The sequence below is a fragment of the Poecilia reticulata genome, linkage group LG5 (assembly GCF_000633615.1).
Source record: "Poecilia reticulata strain Guanapo linkage group LG5, Guppy_female_1.0+MT, whole genome shotgun sequence".
NCBI lineage: Eukaryota > Metazoa > Chordata > Actinopteri > Cyprinodontiformes > Poeciliidae > Poecilia > Poecilia reticulata.
In genome coordinates, this window is record NC_024335.1 from 4,477,548 (window position 1) to 4,496,395 (window position 18,848).

Genomic DNA, 18,848 nt, shown 5'->3' on the forward strand with positions numbered 1-18,848 from the left:
ATACATTGAATGTGTCTACAACTACATAAACATTGTCAGGGCTGCTCTTTTATTTTTAGTCACTGTGTTAATTCAATGCAAATAAAACACTAGAATGACCTCAGTACCGGTGTGTTCAATCAATGAATCAATCTTTATTTATGGAGCACAAGGACAGCATAAAGTGATGAACTAAACATAAAAAAGGGAATAAAAATAATCTGACGTACCAGGAAAACAACTAATGACTTAAATATGGCAAAGCATGGAAAATAAAAATAAGAAATATAGTTAACATAGTTGATGTTGGCTTGAAAGTCTGAAGAAATACAACTGTGTTGATTAATGATTAATAATTTTAAAACCAATTTCAAAAATTGTCATAAAGATCCTAAAGCTAATATCACAAACACTACAAGGTGAACTGCATAAATAAATAAACGTAAACTAGATTTAGTTGGTTCTTTAGTTGGGTTTACTTTACAGATAATTCTACAATGGAAAACACATGGAAACAGGTCAACCTGGAAGGATTTTTTTTTTTTTTAAGTAACATTATATATCCTGTCTGGTCCTGCTAAACAACCACACGATCCCCCACTACTGCCAACAATAACAGGAAGACAAACTGAAGCTGGATCGAGTCAAACCAGTTAAATTTCAGCAAGCTACAAATGAAGTCACTCGCTCTCATTGTGCACTTTGTAGAGTGAAGATCTGAATGACTGCTGTCATGTCACATAATTGAGGCAACACCAACATAATACACATTCAGGACAGGTGGACATGTGCAGAAGTCAGTCAAGTGAAACTACTAAAGTCAACAAATCAGAACAAATCGTCATGTTTGTCACTATTATTTTAGCCCTATACTTTCTCATCTTATAACTCCCTGCATGGTGTGACCTGGATGTTCCCTGCACGAAAACAGTAGATGTTTGGTTAGTTGATTTTTTTTTTTTTTTCTGAATAATTGCTTTATTGTTGAAGAAAAAGTATCTCTGGGCATTTAATATAAAATTATCTCTGGTTAGTTTTAGTTAGATGCAGTACTGATGTGCAGACCCAGGAAATATTATTCAACAGAATACAACAATATCATACAGTAAGTGTACATAAAGTTTAGCTGTTCTTCCTGCAGGCTAAAAGGCGCATACATGCTAATCTAATTGAGATTGCTTAGATTTTATTTTCCTCATAGTCTGAAATATTCATGTCTAAATTCATCTTGCATGCAGTATTTTTGTCTTTCATGTTTACAGTCTCAAACTCTCCAGATCTTCTGATCACAGTTTTTTTTTTATCTCTTTACTGTCTTCACAGTCCTCCCCACACCCCTCCAGGGCTAACTCCTCCTGGAGACAGTGACGTCTTTTGTGTCTTTCGCTCGGTGCTCACATAACAGCTCGACTACAAATTGAATGAACAAAGGAGCTTGCCGAGCTTTGAAGCAGCAGCCCATGATTCTTGACCACCTCCAGAGCCAATGCAGAGGTGCCAGAAACTGCAGCTCCTTGCTGGTTTTCAAAGCCAATTAATCTCCACAGGTCACAGTGTCAGAATACACACTTTTCAGCTTCAGTGTTCAAGTTTACAGCTTTGAACAACATTACAGGCTCAAAATTTTGCTCTCTGACACGATATGATACGCTACACGGTTGTGTTTAAATTTGAGTTACATTAACGTCTAATAAATGTGTTTAAACTAATGGCTTTAAATATATTTAAGGCGCTAGATTAAAAGCAAGTTAATGCAATACATTGGCTTGATTCGACTCCTGCTTCCTTCATCTTTACATTTGAAGGAAGAATGAAGAATGGTAAAGAACCAAAAGGACTGAGCACACTTTTCACCAAGCTGTAACGTGGGTGTCACTGAAGGTGTTCAAAAATACCAAAACAAGTAGTGCTTTAGATTCGTTGCCTTGTGCAAATTGCATTGTAATTTTTACTGTAACTTTGATAATTAATTCACAGTGATAAAAATTAGTAAGCAATATAGTATTTCTATACTTTCATATGCTCTCTCACCTTGCAACCATGAAACTCCAAAGTATTTTATTGGGATAATCTAAAATAGATCAACATGAAGTGGAGCACAATTGCAAAGTAGATTGAATAATGGTGAGAGTATCTATTTGCTGTGCAGATGCCAATAATGCAATTTACAAGTCTGGTCTTTATTGAAGAGTGGCAAGAAAAAAAAGGCAAAATATTACAAATCTCAAGAATGCAAATGCTTTTGCAAATCTCTGTCTTTTTCTGTTAGGACTTCTGTTTCAAAACAATCAAACGTTCAAGCTTTCAGGTTGAGATGAATATTAAAGCCTCTTCCCACTAAGAAAATACAGACAGCTCTTATTACAACTGCATTTAAAGTACTGTTAAAACACTTCACACAGTCAAATGATTTCTAAGACGATATCTATAAACCTTATCCCCCATCTATGATCAATTTAAGCATCTCAAAATGAGCCAAGTGTAAAAAATGATAGATTTGCTATCTCAATGAGTGTGGTGTTCTGACATTACCTAGATATACAAAGTACTATAATTGTATCTGATGTGGATTTATTTGCAGATGTAAAGACTACATGCATTCAGGCATAAAGTCAGTTATCTCCTGATTTGTCGATGGAAAAGGACAATTTATTGTTGTTCTTTGTAGAAAATGGTGGTTCAAATTTTACTGTACTTTGGTTGTTTTTACAGCTTTTCTTATTTCCGTTTGTTGCTATTTGGTTTCCTGGTGGACACTAACAGCTTTTGCATATCTGTTACAAAATGCATAAGAAGACTTGTGAAAGACCTAAACACATTAACATAAAATATGCAGCACTTCAGTTGAAGGCCTGCTACACATCCCTAAAAGCTGTCCATCATTAACAAATATGACCAGTTTAGACATTACATGGACACGGACTTAACTTATGGGCAGCATACTCAACACACATCATCAGACACATTCGCCACCAAAAGGTGGCGCACAGTCACTTTTTTTTTTAAAACCTTGATCTCAAATTAAGCAAGAAAGAAGTAAGTCGAAACAAAATTGACAAAATCTGTAATAAACATTCTATAGAGGTACAGAAGCTGCTATTCCTTCAGCTATTATCAACTTTAAAATTACTCAGATGTTTTTACCTCATCTTTTCAGCAGAAGACCCATTCTGTTATATTCATGCTATTTTAAGTACAGTAGCCAGCAAGTAATGACAAACCTACATTAAAGCTCCACTTCTCTATATTTTCATATTCAACACAGATTAAATATAAGAGATGATGTGGCAACAATCATACCAAGAAAAAATGCTATTCTCTACAGAATCAATGCATGTACAGTATTTATTGAATTAATCTTTTGGGTTATTTGCTTTTTAGCATTATTCTGGTCTGACCTCAAAAATATTATCCTGGACTACTAGTCAAAACCTCCTATTAGCACACTTCTAATTCTTGTAGTTGAAGATGTTGCTGCAAAGGCTGGGTCAACACCACAACACCTTTATATTAAGAGGCATTAAGTGACTGAATACTTTTGGAAATATAGCAACTCAAAGCTGCCTCACCAATGTGGGCTATCTATATAAGCTGCAGACGTCTCACCTCAAGCTGTATGCCATACTTTACTACTGCCTGCTGTTTGCTGCTTTTCAACCCCTCTGTCATCCCAGATGTCAGAGAGCACATCCTCATTTCCAGACTTACTGGAAGAAGTCTTTAGGAGGAGGACATGTTGAAAAACCTGTACGTGGTGTGATGAGATTAGAGCCTGGGTGCCAAATCCAAAATGATTCTATAATTTTAACTGAACCAAAATAGATATGGGGTTGGATTCTCCCATAACAATTGCAGCGTAGGTTTTCTGTGATGACTATTTAGGAACTTTTTCAGATATGCTTGAAGTTGAAAATAAGCGCAAAAAATTGAGATGGAGGTGGAACAAATAAAATTATGCTCTACTGTTGTTTGCATCGTAGAAAAACAAGTATTTTATTTATTTATTAAATCTACTTGCCAACATCAACCTGGGGATTAAAAATCTGATCATTGGAAATTGCTTTTTATTTAATGTTTTCTAACCAAAACCTATTTCTTTGTGGGGTGTTGGGATGTTAGTTTTGCTAAGACTTTCATACCGATATGGATGCGATCTCCACATTTCACCTGACTAAAAACATTCATTCTTTGGTCTTCTGTCAAAAGTGTGTGTTGTGTACAATGCTCTAAACAAGACAAACAAAATATGATGACCAAGAGCTGAAGGGTTTGTAATAATCATTGAAAACTACCATCTACAATCTATGTCTAGCTGCTAAGAAAACTTTGTTGAAAACTTGCAAAGTTAAAGGTATTCCCTTGTCTTTTTCACAATCATCGTGTTGAACATTATTTCTAAACCCCAAACTTGAACAAAATTGTGTTTTTCACCCTATTTCAACCTCCACATTCAAAGGCCACTGTAGAGCTTTATTACTTCTGCTTGGGATTTGGACTTCTGGGCTTTTATTCAGGGCAAAGCTGCTGACAAGGGGAGGGTGTGACAGGCACAGAGCAACCGACAATAACCCAAACAACGGGGCGCTCAGCCCTTCACTTGAAATGTGTATTGCCTGGTCACCGAACAGCTTCCTGTGTGCAATATCTGATACTGACCAAAATCCTCTTGTTCTCTGGGGTCTTTGAAAGTTTCAAACTTGCACAAATGCCACCAAAAAAGAACTTCCTGCTGCTGCAGCTTCATCAATAGATAATTAACTAGTTGTATTCACAGTCAAACAGGAGCTGCTTCAAAGCAGAAACTTGAGCACCATGTCCTCCAAGTTGGAGAGCTGCCATTTTGACAAATCACTAAATATTTAACAGTAAGCTTTTTGAGGAAATTATATATTTTGAATGTACTTCATGCCATTTCAATTTTTCAGTTGTGAATGGTACTGATCAGCAGATGTCACTGAACATTAAATGGCTTATCTTGATTTATCTTGTCACTTAACTTACTTCAGACAATTGTGGTCTGTCAAGTTATGATATATTCTCCGAAGAAAAGTGGGAGAAAATGACTCCACAGTGATGTAAAGGACTCATTGCCAGTTATATATCCATTTTATTTCTTCCCATCTGAGGCTAAAACGAAATGTTGAAGATTCTCCCTCAACCGGGACCCAATATTGAAATGCAGGGAAGAACGAATGGACAAAAAAGATAATTATTGTTTTTAGTGTAGATGGGCAAGTTTAGGTGAATAGGTGTTTCCTTGTAACTAGTTCCTGAATGCTCTATTGTCTTTCCCATTTTGAATAGAGGCTAAAAGAAAATGACTTGTGTGTCATAATGTGTTCATACATGAAAGAAACAGAAAACTGGTTTGTTAATTAGAAGGACTGTCCTCTGATTAGCTTAAAAAAGTACAAATTATTCTTTTTTTTTTATTGGCAATGAGTCTATAGGAATTTTTATGGGTGCCAGTGAAGGAGCTGCTTGTGATTTTGTAAAACGTATTTTTCAGTATGTAGTTATATAACGGGTCCTTGTAAATTCAGACAGTTTTTTTTTTTTGTTTTGTTTGTTTCAAATAAAAAAATAAAAAAAAACTGCCTGAATGCACACAAACGCAATAAAGTATGTTGTATCTGATCTGACTTGTGCAAAACAATCAGTCTTTAAAGCCTACGTGGAATAAAGAGTATTCCAACTTTGCATTCTTGTCTTGTTTTTTTATGGCTTACCATAATACATCATCTGACCTGAGGCGACTACGCAGCAGTCAGAAACGGTGATAAATTCTCGTCTGGTGGCTTTGTGTCAGGGATTACACCGCAGTCTGATTTATGAATATGGCCAAACCACATTTATATGTCATCTTCAGTGACATGAGAGGAGCATAATTGGAATTTGTGGCCTTCCTTCTGAGGCACATTAACCACTGAAAAGAATAAGGAATGGGTTTTACTCTTTTTGGATGTGGTGAGGACAAACATGGCAGCAATATTCAATGTTCAGGTTTGGCTTTGGTTGGTAAACCAATTTCACACTGAGTACTTTTTTTTGCATATGACACACTAACACAAAGTATTATGTAATAGAAAAGTGGAAGGAAAATGATATATGATTTTCTAAAACATTAAATTTATCCAGTTACCACTAAATAAAATCTAATGAAATCACTCAGAACTAACCTACTTGGTGACCATTGCCCCAAGTAAACAGACTCATAGGGTTGGAGGATAAAGCTGAAAAATGTATCACGACATAAGACTAATTATCAATTAGTCGATATTGATAATTATTGGTTACAGGAACAGGGATTCTGGTCAGAGTTGATGGGAAGATGGACTGATCTTAACACAGGACAGTCCTGTCAGAACACTTTTGAGTTTGCAAAGATTTGAGTTGATGTTACCCCCTAGCAACACTAAACTGACAGCCAGAGCAACAACGGGATGGCTTAAATCAAAGAACATTCACATGGTCCAGTCAAAGTCTAGACCTAAATCCAGAAATGCTGCTCGGCATCCAGTCTGACATTGAGCTACATTATAAAGAAGAACAGGAAACCGTTTCAGTCTCTAGATTTGTAGAGCTAGAGCTGCAATTGACAAAGAATGCTCTGCACAGATTTATATAGAGTATGGTCAGTAACAAAACACATTAAGTTTTGTTTACATTCTGTTTGTCATTAATAAAGGTAAACAATGATACTTGAACTGACATTGCACACAAACAAGCTTTAGTGGAAAGGACCTCTCCCGGTGGCTCTTCACCGGGTCTGTGCCAGTGGTCAGAGACAATCTTATTTTATGGGGACTCAAATCTGATTTGAACCAGAGAGAGACAAGGCAGCTTACAAAGAATGTAAACAGAGAGGGTGGGGGGCTTCAAATTGGGTCCAGAGTCTCCTGGAGAATAATTAATGTGACATTTCCCTGACATTTAGTCAGAGGTATGGCAGAGGAGCCTGGAGAAGGAAAGACATGATCCAGCGAGGAAGCAGAACACAGAGCCGGGCGGAAATGGCAGCAATGTCCCCGAAAATCTTGACAAATATCAAAGCTTCTACTCACTTTCTTGTTGTTAGTCATTAAAGTACAGGAACATAGCAGAAGTGCAATTACACAGAAAGAGAGAGAGGGAGATGGAAACATAAGTAGTTTGATAGCCACTACTTCAGTGAAGATAAACTTTACTTTTGTTGCTTGGTGACCGTTTGTGCACATCTCTTCCATCCGCCATCTGTTTATGGGCTGCTGCATCCCCATCTTTGGACCAGGATAATTGATGAGCTAACACTGAGTCTGTGGTTGCAGCTGGACCACTCAACAAGCCCACAGTTGCCTATTAAAAATACCTAAGACAATACATGAGCCCCTATCAATGCTTTTAGTACCGTGGTCTGTGGTTTCATGTTACCCCTTTAAGCTAATTAGGAACTGATAAACTCAGCCTCTTATTTGATGGAGGTTGCTCTGTATATGCAGGAGGAAATCCTAAACTGTAGAGCGGCATCACTTCAACCCAAAGCCAAGTAGAGATGTGAATCACACTGTTAGCCTCAGTTCTTGGCACACCTGGTAAAGATGTGCAAAAATAAACTGTTCTTTTATTTCAGAGGCATCTTAAACTGAAAAAACATCACCAATTAGAAGCAGAAAAACATTCCATGTCAAGAAATAATTGTTTTACAGTTATTGTTACTATCGGTGTTGAAACTTTCTACATCAACAATTTGATCTTAGGATAGCACTTAGTCTTCTCTTAAAATATTTAACAAGGTTGGGAGCCTATAGTAAGTATCTTTGACCAGTCCTCTTTCAAAAATCTCTCCAGCTCTCCCAGATTTGTGGGTTCTCTCTTTTCTTGTGTCCTCTTTACCTCAACCCACTGACTTTCTGCAGTGGGTTACATCTGGGGTCTGAGTTGGCCATGGAAGAAGTTTGTTTTGCTTTAGCTTTGAGAATCAATATCTCGCTGAGAGAAAAAGTGATGACTCATTTCTAGTTTTCGCATATCCCAGATTTCCATGGGAAATGCTGTGGTAAAAAAAAAAACTCGCTGAAGTGCTTTGAAGAGAAGTTCTCTCACAGCATCATAGATTCCCCACTGCACTAAACCGAGGTGTGTTTAATTTCATCCTTTGTTACACGCCAAACCAACTGCATTGTTTGCAGCCAGAACGCTCACTGTTAGTCCAAAGTGCATGGTTCAGTTCATGTGAAAATAGTAAACTCCACATGTTTACTAAATGTTTATTAAAAGGCTTTGTTCTGGCATTTGTCAATGAGTTTTGAATGTTTTGAATTACCTCCGTCATCATTCTGCTCGTTGTGAGTGGAAGCAAGATAAATATTTGTTCTCATCGACTCCTAATTCAGCTTCCCCAAGCTTTTTGAGTATCTAGCTTCTTGTCATTTCCTGACCAACAAACCTTTCTTAGTTGACATGTTCTCTACTCTTTCCCACTTTCAAGAGAAATTAGCTTATGTATCATTTTATCATTTGTGACATCTTGAAATGGAAAATAATTAATTCCTAATTACTGGGGATGTAATATTTGGGTTTTAGAGGTGCTGACTGTATGTTTTCAGAACCGCGCTTCAGTCAAGAAAAATAAACTAAACTATATAATTCTTTAAACTTTTCATTATGCTCTAAAACTTAAAAATAACATAAGCTATAGAACTGAGTACAGCTGTGGTTGGATTACTTATTAGAGTATAAAGTAGGTAAAGCCGCCATATGACCACTTGAAACGGTTAAACAATAATTAATTTTTGAATCACACCATTGCTTATATTAGAGAATAAACATTTTTAAATCACTTTGAAATTGTTTTGATGGTTAGACAACCTAGTTTCCCAGCGGTACTTGACTGCACATGTGCATGTAGAGATTTATACAACATTTTAAAGAATGTATGGACTCTGGGTTGTTTGGATGCTACAGGTGGTCATTTGGAAGTTAGTTTATTTTTGTCCAGTACCAGTGATTCAGCTTAAAGTTGTTTCAAATGAAACATTTATTTAATTGCTATGTTGTTGCTGACTCTGTTGTTTAATTTAATATTGCAGTGGTGAGAACTGGGAGTCTTCTCTGTTTAGGTTTGGTGTAACTTTTTTTAAAGTTGGGCTACTGTTGCATACTGCGCACGTCGTTATGCACATAAACAGCATGTGCTTAGGTATAAAAGAATATTTGTTTAGTATACCTGTGGATACAAGACCAACAGGGCTGTACTGAAGATTTTCAGTATGCACCATTACAACCTTCTAATTAGACATTTTTAGAAATCTGGTCAACTTAAAAAAGTATAAATATACATATTTTTTTCACTTACATTAATCTTAAAGAGACAAATACCAATATGTGTGCTTTGATTATCTTAGTCAACTAAAGTTGGGTTTCTTCTGCTGTTCAAGGTAAATGTTCCCAAGTAAAATATTTTGTGTATAATATTTAGGACGATTCTGCATTTTGAAGGTTTTCAGAGATGTTTATTTGGGGGCCCAGTTATAAATACCAATATGACTTAGTGGCCTAATGTGAACAGAGACTGACAACATTCATCAATGTCCAGAAAACGTGATTAGGACTTGTAGGAAACACTCTACAGAAGAAACCTGCATTATTGTGCAGATGGAAGATCCATGCTCATTTTACTTCAGCACTACAAAGTGCTTTTTCACCCATATTTCTGTTAAACTCAAGATATGAGAACATGAGAGCTGATACGGCAGTGGATGTTGGACTCGAGATGGTCATTTCCTTTTTTTAGACTACAGCATCAGTGTAACACAATAAACATTGATTTTGCATTTCTTTGATTCCTCAGAAGAAGGCCTTCCCCTCATAGACATGCACTTATCTGAGTTTGTTTGCAACAAAGAGCAGGCAGTCCTCCTGAATCCTTTCTAGTCAGTACAATTTGCAAATTGTTTAATTTTCATTTCCCATGCAGTACAAGCCGTAGAGCAAAAATGATGCACAGCATTTACCCTGGAGGGGGGGGAAAGGTGCTGGAAACAATTCGCTCTTTGATTTCTCATAAATATCAGACCTTGAAGACATGATCAAAGGTTTTTTTCAAGACACAAAGGTTACAGTTGCAGGCTTGTCTTGAATGGCCAGCCGAGGGCAGAACCAATTGTCTTTTGACTAAGGTTGAGTACAGCCGATATGAGGAATCAGATTTACCAATGACTGTAAAAAAACAACTACTGAGACTCATTCAACCAAACTCTGCTTCATATCAAAACACGGCCACATGTGCTTCAACTTGAAGCAGCTGCTCGGTGTTTTAAATTTATCACTTAGAAAGTGCTTGAGCAACATGATCTGACTGCTTATCTCATAATAACTGAATGAATCATGAGCTAAACTCTGCAACTACCAACTAACCTTTGTTTCCTTCCTGCCTCTCCTGTACATTAGAAAATATAAGGTACACTGTCTTTCATAAATAAAAAGTATGCTGGTCACATGAGCGCCTTATTCTATTTCTGGTTATTATCACATTTCCGCACAAGTACTGACATTATTTGCATTAAAAAAAATGTATACGCATGTGCACTTTCAACTCTGTTTCAATGTGCATAGCAGTTCTGCAGCATGGAAGAGATAAATTGAGATTAATTTAATAAAAGCAGGCTGATGTAGATTTGATATAGCCGTTACTGGAGATACAGATAATGATTTTCATATTATGTTTTGATGAGATGGTAATTAAGATGGCTAATAGCTGCACATCCACACAGTCGAGATAAATTCTTCAATAATGACAAGAGAGAGTGAACATTTCTGTTTATACATTATAAATGATCCGGGATTCCTTTTACACCGAGAGAACATTAAAATAAGCTTGTAGACAATGATAACAGTAATAATAACAACAGGTCATTCAGAACAACTAACCTACTGTATGTCATGTGTCTTTGCCTCCCTTCCTTTAGTTATATTGAACTACTAGTGAATGTAAAGTGAATAAAAATGTTTATTCTCTCCTTTTAAAATGTAATGTTTTGCTATGCAAAATACATTAATTCAAGACTTTTCCTACTTTTAATGTGACATTGATTCAGTCAGCTAAATTGAAAACAAACTCATTTATTGGTGTAAAAGTATGAAAAAAAATCACTAAAATTCACTTTGTGGTGATTTTTGGTTAAGATTTTAAGTTTGGTAGCATTCTTCAGCAAAACTTTGGGAGATTTTAGTCAGGCCTGGATGTTTCCTTTGAAAAAAAAGTTGCTTCATGTTATGTCACAGTCAATGTCTGAGTTTTATTCTCTCTTGGTTTTGTGTATGGATTACTACACTTTTTTTGTGTTGTGTTTCTTTGTTTTTTCTTGTGTTTTGCTCTTTTTGTATCTAATTTCAATCTTTAATTTCTGGTTTAGTTTCATTATCTTGTGTCTTGTTTAGTTCTCCTTCCCTTAGTTTTCCCTGCTCAGGTTCTTCCCCAGCTCCTTTGCATTCTCCGGATTAGTCAGCAGGAACAGGCAGCTGAAATTCACTCCTGGTTCATGAGATTGTCTGTGATTGATTGCAGTTGTGACTTCAAGAAGACTGAAATCGAATCAGAGAGTGCTTCAAAAAATGAAAAGGGTGTGCACACTTATGCAACAAGGCTGCTGCAGCTTTTTATTTTTACACTCTTTCTTTTAACAAATTTGCTTCTACTGCATTTGAACTGTACAGCATATCCCACACTTAAAACTTCATACATAATTTATTTTTGGTCTACATTTTTATACCTAATATCTGCTAATTACCTGCTGATTAAAAAGTTCTTAAAAGTGTACATATTGAGTATCTGTTCAAAACATGTTTTTTGCTGGGAAACAACATTTCTACCTCCTAACTGTAAGGGAGTGACATGTTTTGCAGATGAAGAAATAAAAGAATCATAAGTTGAATCACAAGTTTGGAATTTGATTTAAGCCTTTTCTAAATCTGCATAAGTATAGAAAAAAAGAACATTTAAAATGAAAAGAAAATCATAGCTTTCCATACTAATCATCCATCCATGCAACACAAAGTAAACATATATTCCCGCTCTCCTAATTAGAAAGTAACAATCAAACAACACATTCCGAAAAACAAAACTCTGCTCAGCATAGAACAGCAGCCACCTATCTTCACCTCATTATTTGAATAACTTTAAACTTCTAGCAGTGCACAGTCACATAAAACACAGTTATTTGGAACGGAGGGATTTTACAGAATGACTCTTTGCAGGGTTTTATTACCTGGCTTCATTAAACAAGTTTAAGAGTGGATCACACTACTGATGCCTTTGTAGCACCACGTTTATGATGTGTTACAATCCAGTTTCGGGTCAGACATTTCCAAGACGAGCATTATGAATTCAGACCTCACAACATCAAATATAAGGCAGGTGAGTGTGTTTTTAAAGGTAGGGAGGATGTGTCTCTGAAAGCAGCAAAGCTTAGTTCGATTTAGTGAAAAAAATAAAATAAAATCACATACAACTGCAAATAACTGTAACGTGGCAATTTAACACAGTGATATCGGTAAACACCACATTGAAAGTTACTGCATTTAATTTACCTTCTTTGCAGGAGGATTGAACTGGAAATTACATCCTTTCATTCACACACTTTAAAAAAAAAACAGGATGGCTGCAGGCTGATTTTTTTTTTTTTTTTTTTTACATGCACATAAATATATACACGGTCAAATATCAAATCCTATCAATCCTTCAAAAGTTAAATGATTAAGTACTAAAGCTATTTTTTTCATCTGTTCTTAAGGATTGTATCTCACAAAGTGTAGAAAAGCTGCATGTAATACTCATGTTAAATGAAGGGTTGAGGCAAACAGTCTTCAAACGGTTACTGAGTAAGCAATCCGAGACTCTCTTTGCAGACTGTCTAATGAGTCTGAGGGCAATGCCAAAATGTTGCAGCAAGTCTGCTGATGAATATCCAGAGATCAGTGGTAGGATGAAGACACCCATCCAAAAAATAAATGTGAATGCAAGTAAGTGTGGAAAAGTAGACACATTGGTTTTATTTTTGCTCTGCTATGCTGCTTGTGTGAACATTTTCTCTTATATTCAGGCATCAAATTAGAATTTTGTGAAAAGTAAATTTAGTTTAGTAATTCAGTCAATTTAGTTTTATATACAGACTTGTCATATTTAGTTGTTTATTAATGCTTTCAGGGTTTTACCACATATACATTCGTTCCTTGTGTTCAGTTTTTAGTTAATTTCTGGTGTTTTGCTCGTTGTGTTTTTTTTTATTTATTTCTCTTAGATCAGCGTATTTCACCCCTGGTTTGTAGTTAGTTGTCTGCCTTCCCTGAGTCTCTGTTTTGTTTTTCTCCACAACTTTTCGAAATTCCCTTGATTAATGATGACCTGAATCTCTACATATGAGTTTAAGTTTTTGAATTAGCTAACAGAAATATATTACCTTTTCGATGGTATCCTAATTTATTGACATTCTGTTGGATTAAAAATAACAGCTTGAACTTACTTTTTAACAGTAACATGAAACATGTGATGTTCATACAAATAATTGTATATTCACACCCAAATATTTGTTTGTTTAAACTACCCATTGAATTCAATTGTATTACTTAGCATCCAGTTTCTAATGTTTTCTTATTTACTTTATTGTCTTCCATCCTGCAAGCTACTTCACAACTACAATAGCTGTCATTAGTTTTAAGAGTAATACAAACTTAAACTTTCAAGGGGAACAGTAGAGCCAGTAAAAACAAAATTCACTGAGAAGAGCAAACTGGACTAACTTACAAAAAAACAACAATATGTTTTATTCCCTTGTTTCTGTTTGTGCACATGTGTCAGTCTGTTGACTTGTATTAGAATCATGTCAGAAGGCTTACATCGGTCATATGCTCAGCTCACACCCAACATGCAGTTCAAAATTACCTTCGCTGCAACGGATGAGCTCGGCTTTTCCAGCAGATCCCACAGCTTCTTCCGTTTTTCTGCACAGCAGGTGTTGTCAAATTCCTCTCCCTCTCTGTCTTTTAAATTGTCAGCCTCTCTCTTCAGCTCTTCGTTCATCTGCTCCTTCTTCTGGTGGTACCTCGCCTGGCAGCAGGACTCCAGGTAGATCTCATCAATGCCCCAGTAATCGAGCTCTTGGCTGAAGGACAGGGCACACATCTCCTCCATCATGTGCAGCTTGCCCGTGCGGTAGAAGTTCAGGATGGACGTGAAAGCCCCTGGGTGTCGGTCAAAAAAGTATTCGTTCTCCTCCAGGTTGTAGTCGTCGCACACCTCCATCAGAGAGTCATGGGAGTTGCAGTCTCTCAGTTTCCCTAAACGAGTCCGAGGCAGCCGGTCCAACGTTCGCCACAGGACCTCGTGCGGGAGACCCCCGACGTTCAGCCGGACTCGGCGGTAGCACGACTTGCTGCGGATGATGTCCACTGGCTCAGGTGGCAGGGATGATGTCGACCGGGAGCCGGCTTTGTTTAGATCCAAGGATTTTTCCATGATGACTTTGAGTTGAGGAAGCATGCAAACATCCAGGACTACGGACTACTGTTAATATTCTTTTCTTTCATTGTGGTCTCTAAAAACAAACCGTAGAAGCAAAAATTATTTATTAGTTTTTAGTGATTTGGGTACAATTTCAGTTTTGCATAATGATTTAATCTTTGAAGTAGCATGGTTAAAAAAAAAGGGTTGCAACTTTGACATTGCTGGGTAAGTCTTAAAATATCCCTTACATAAATGCTAAATAATCCCTTAAGAATTCTAAGTAATGATTATATAAAGCGTACAAATATGTTATAAATTGAAAGAATGAAGTTAATATACCTCAAGAATTAACAGTATCCTTAATGAGACTATAACATAAAACTCTGTAGAAGAGAGAGAATGAAAATGATGAACAGCATGTTGTTCACATGTTAAGCTTCTTCACCAAAGTTATCTTCAGTAGGATCAGACAGTACTTAGAATCAACTTAAAACAGCCCATCATGAATAAACTAAAAAGGCTTTTGTGAGCAGATGGGAATTACTGAGATGACTCACCCATATTAGCAATGCAAGAAACAGAGCCCTGGCTTAGTTTGTGTTGTCACAATCTCAACTAGCCACTAAAAAGAAACCTGATGAATTATATATATTGACAAAAACCACCAGCCCCTGAACTCCAAGGTTACAATAACTAGAGAGAAATTACAATAATTTGGTATAAGTTTTTTTTTTATGTTTTCTGATATCACGTTATATAAAATCTAACATTTTACTTTATTTTTTTTTTTCTGAAGCAGTAATAAACACGTCAACACATGGGATTGTAGAGATGACTCATGCCTTAGACCAGCCTGCAGAGTCAAATATCTAGCTTGGTGATTAAAAAAGGAAATTTTGGCACTTGGATAAAAAAAAAAACTCCATGTTTCATAGTATTAAAAAATATCTTGAAATTAAACTTAATTTGCATTAAGTTTGCCAATGTAATATGGCTTTGGCCTGAATATTAGACACAAATATTTGAGGACCAAAATAAAACATCTTGCATGCACACAGTGCATGAACTGTGGCTCGAGATTTCTTGGTTTAATTTATTCGTTTGCATGTTGCAGTTTTTGCTCTCTGCTCCAATGACGCCCATGCAGTGCTGTGGGTGGGACGCAGGGATGCTACAGCGCAAAGTGAGCGCTGTCCAGCACAGAGGTGCTGAAACACCGGAGAAGCGCTGTTTTCTCCCAGCGTGCGGCCACCTTCCCCAGGGAGAGGAGGAGGGATGACCCAAAAGGAAGCATTTCTTTCTGAGTCTAGCATGCCCTGATAGTTTATTTTTTATTTATTTATATATTTATTGTGGCTGTAGACGTGGCAAAGCCCACTCTACGGCACTGTTTACAGTGTTTATGAGAGCCCGGCAACAGACCAGGCCTATAGATTTGATCTTAAATCACTGTCATGCAAAGTTTATTTTACTCTTCCCAAACCCGACAGCGAGTGACAACTAGTTCAAAGTAAAAAAAAAAAAAAAAAAAAAAAAAAAAGACCACATTCAAAATTAAAATGAAGACAGAAGCTGAATATATTGGACGCCTTGGGAACATGCTGTAACAGGCTGCGCTAAACATGAGGAAAAACAATTATTTTAGCCCTCCTGCTCCACTAGAGTCCGGGCTTCAATAAAGCAGGTGAACATTACACAAACACCACTCCCTCTTGTGCAAACGCTGCTGTTCTGCGTAGCTACAAGGAGGATGTAAATACGCTGGACTGGAACCATTTAACAAAGTGCAAAGTCTTTCTCATATTTTTTTTTTCCGAAGCTGAATGCTCCATGTTGCTGCGGCTGGTATATGCAGAGAGCTCACACACTGAAAAAGCTATCACAATTGACAGGTTTCAAAGTCCAGAGATGCGTACGAGCTTAAAAAAAAACAAAACAACAACAACAGCATGATGGGTTGTAGTCATACTGCACTGAATCAAACCAGCACGTACCAGCTCTGTGATCAATCAATCCGCAGCCATAAACGAAGATGAAGCAGAGGCGTTTAAAAAAATAAAAAATAAAAGGAAAAAAAATAATGCAGAAGGCGTCGATATTGGTTTACAATTGCCGGGGTTTAACCCATCTCCCCCTCCTCTGTCTCCGACATGGCAGGGACAGATCCTCAGCACGACCCGAACCGCCAACCCGCCGGCTTCCCGCTCCGCATGTCTCACCGCGCTGTTTGCGCCCGGATATCAACAAGTACGCCGACAGACAGCCCCCTTCGGACGGACTACCTGTGTTCCCAGTCAGCTGTGCGAAGAGGCGCCGCATCTCTGTGAAGGTGGATTCATGGCAGCTCCAAACTCCCCTCCACATCTGTTTAACTCTTCCTGCACCGTGTCCTCAATCACTGTAAACACACTGCTGTGGGCTTCAAGGCTGTGAGACTCCAATGAGTATTTTTACAGTTGTTTTTTTCCTGCTTTGCAGTTTTTTTTTGTGTGTGTTTTTTTGTTTTGTTTTAGCGTTCCAGATCATCCAGATCAAAATTTAAGATGAAACAGAGAAAAATAGAGTAAATTTTCAAAACGTTTTCAAACCAACCTGATTTTACTTTTTTAAGTAATTACCTTCTATACATAATAAACCCATTGTGGCATTCTTGAGGTCAACAAATGTCATCAAGATTTCGCTACTGGTCTTTAACATCAACTTGAAGAAGCTCTCCTCTTTGCATAAAGGTTTTAATTCAGTCACACTGAAGAGTTTCCAAGCGTGAATGGGAACCAACTCTAAAACCTTTTTGTTTTTGTTAAATCATTCAGAGGTGGACTTGCTGTGTTGCATATCATTGTTCTGCTGCACAAGTCATGCACTTGACCCTGACAAATAACAGAACTCAGGATTCCAGCAAGTCACGAAGCAGAAACTCAGTCAGAGACCATCACATCACACTTGCTCTTTTTTCTGAAATACTGCGTCGTACTGTCTGAGGTAACAATAAGCACAACTTCTGAACTGTTTCACTTTGGTTTCCTTACTTCCCGTGTAACACATGTTTTAATTTCACCAATATACCCCTTTATATTATTTTCTTTTGTGCTTTAATCTCCTGCCTTTAATTTGTGGGCTTCTGAGTACATAAGTGTGCATCAATGGTTACTTGAGATGGACTGCAAAGCTGTCCATCCCAAGATCACTCACTAGTTTTTGGAAATGAGTCAACCCTACCTTGGAATTTAAATCAAACAGATATACAATAAAGGACAAATGGTGCAGTTTATTTGTATATGGAAGTCTCTTTTTTGAGATCCCAGTCAGAAAACTACAGGAACGCCAGCATAGTAATACACAGTAATCCATTGCACCACTACAACCAAGACAATTTTAAAATTCCACTGGTTGTCTGACTTGCATAAAACACACCCAGTTGGTGCGTGACCTCATTCCAAGACCCGACTTCAGATACACCGAGCACAAGATGAATTCAGCACAAATTGAAGAAGCTACTGTTGCAACCAATTTTATGCACTCAAGTTTTCATTCTATTGATTTTACTAACAACTCAGAGCTTATCTGCTTTGCTGTGTTGCTCACCAAGATAAAGCCACGATAAAAGCTACTGGTGCTATTAAGTCTTTAACTTAGAAAGTGCTAGAACAATGTTTCTGCGTTTTCTCTTACTTTTTAAGAGAAAACTTAAAAAGTAAATGATAGGCTGTGGCAAAAGGCCTCGGGCATTGCTGCAGTGTTCTTCCTGGTAAAGGGTATTTTGCCTTTCCATTGATTATATATGCATCTTTAGGCTCTTAAGTATTACTACCCGATACTACCCAAAGTTAACACGATGGACTCATCTGTCCACTGTTGCTATGTTTCTTTAGAAGGAGGAGGGATTGCTGCTGTCACTCACTAAATGGGTTTCCTTAGATAGAACGCTTTCTTTTTTTTTACCAATGAAAATATAATAAATTGAACATGACTGCCCTGTTTTAGAATGTAGATAAAATTAGATTTTATGTATTTAGCATTGAATGTCTGCATGATGAAATGAATGGACTAGGATCTGTTTGTCTTCGACCTTAATTGTGTGTAACTGCCTCTTAAAGGGTGTGTGTCTGTGTGTGTGTGTGAGTTTGCTGTGGAGATATAAAAACAAACCAGACCGAATTGAATCAATACATCAGCACACATTCAGATAGCTTTTTAAATCCATTTGTCAATGACCCGTTTATTAATTAAACAAAGGCAAGCTTATCTCAAAATGTAGAACAGTGCAAATAAAAACAAGTCTACCAAATGTAAACTAAGTTTAGGAATTAAATCCAAAGTTTTACTTTCACAAAGAATCAACCATAGAAAATATTTTTCACCCTTAAAATCATTGTGAACACACACACAC

The 18,848-nt window shown here is 37.0% G+C and overlaps 1 protein-coding gene across 2 annotated transcripts in view; it reads right to left on the reverse strand.

The window, feature by feature from the left end:
- The window catches only part of kcnb1 (potassium voltage-gated channel, Shab-related subfamily, member 1), a 43,611-nt gene extending 26,741 nt beyond the window's left edge, over positions 1 to 16,870 (reverse strand). Inside the window, exons 1-2 of one of the 2 annotated variants that reach the window (XM_017304769.1) lie at positions 16,741 to 16,870; positions 13,898 to 14,549 (exon numbers count right to left, since the gene is read on the reverse strand). In XM_017304769.1, coding sequence (XP_017160258.1) covers positions 13,898 to 14,494 — 597 coding nt within the window. In that variant the 5' untranslated portion in view covers positions 14,495 to 14,549; positions 16,741 to 16,870. Of the gene's footprint in view, positions 1 to 13,897; positions 14,550 to 16,452 lie in introns of both variants that reach the window. The other variant, XM_008408739.2, reaches the window with a different exon arrangement.
- Between the last annotated feature and the right edge of the window lie 1,978 nt (positions 16,871 to 18,848).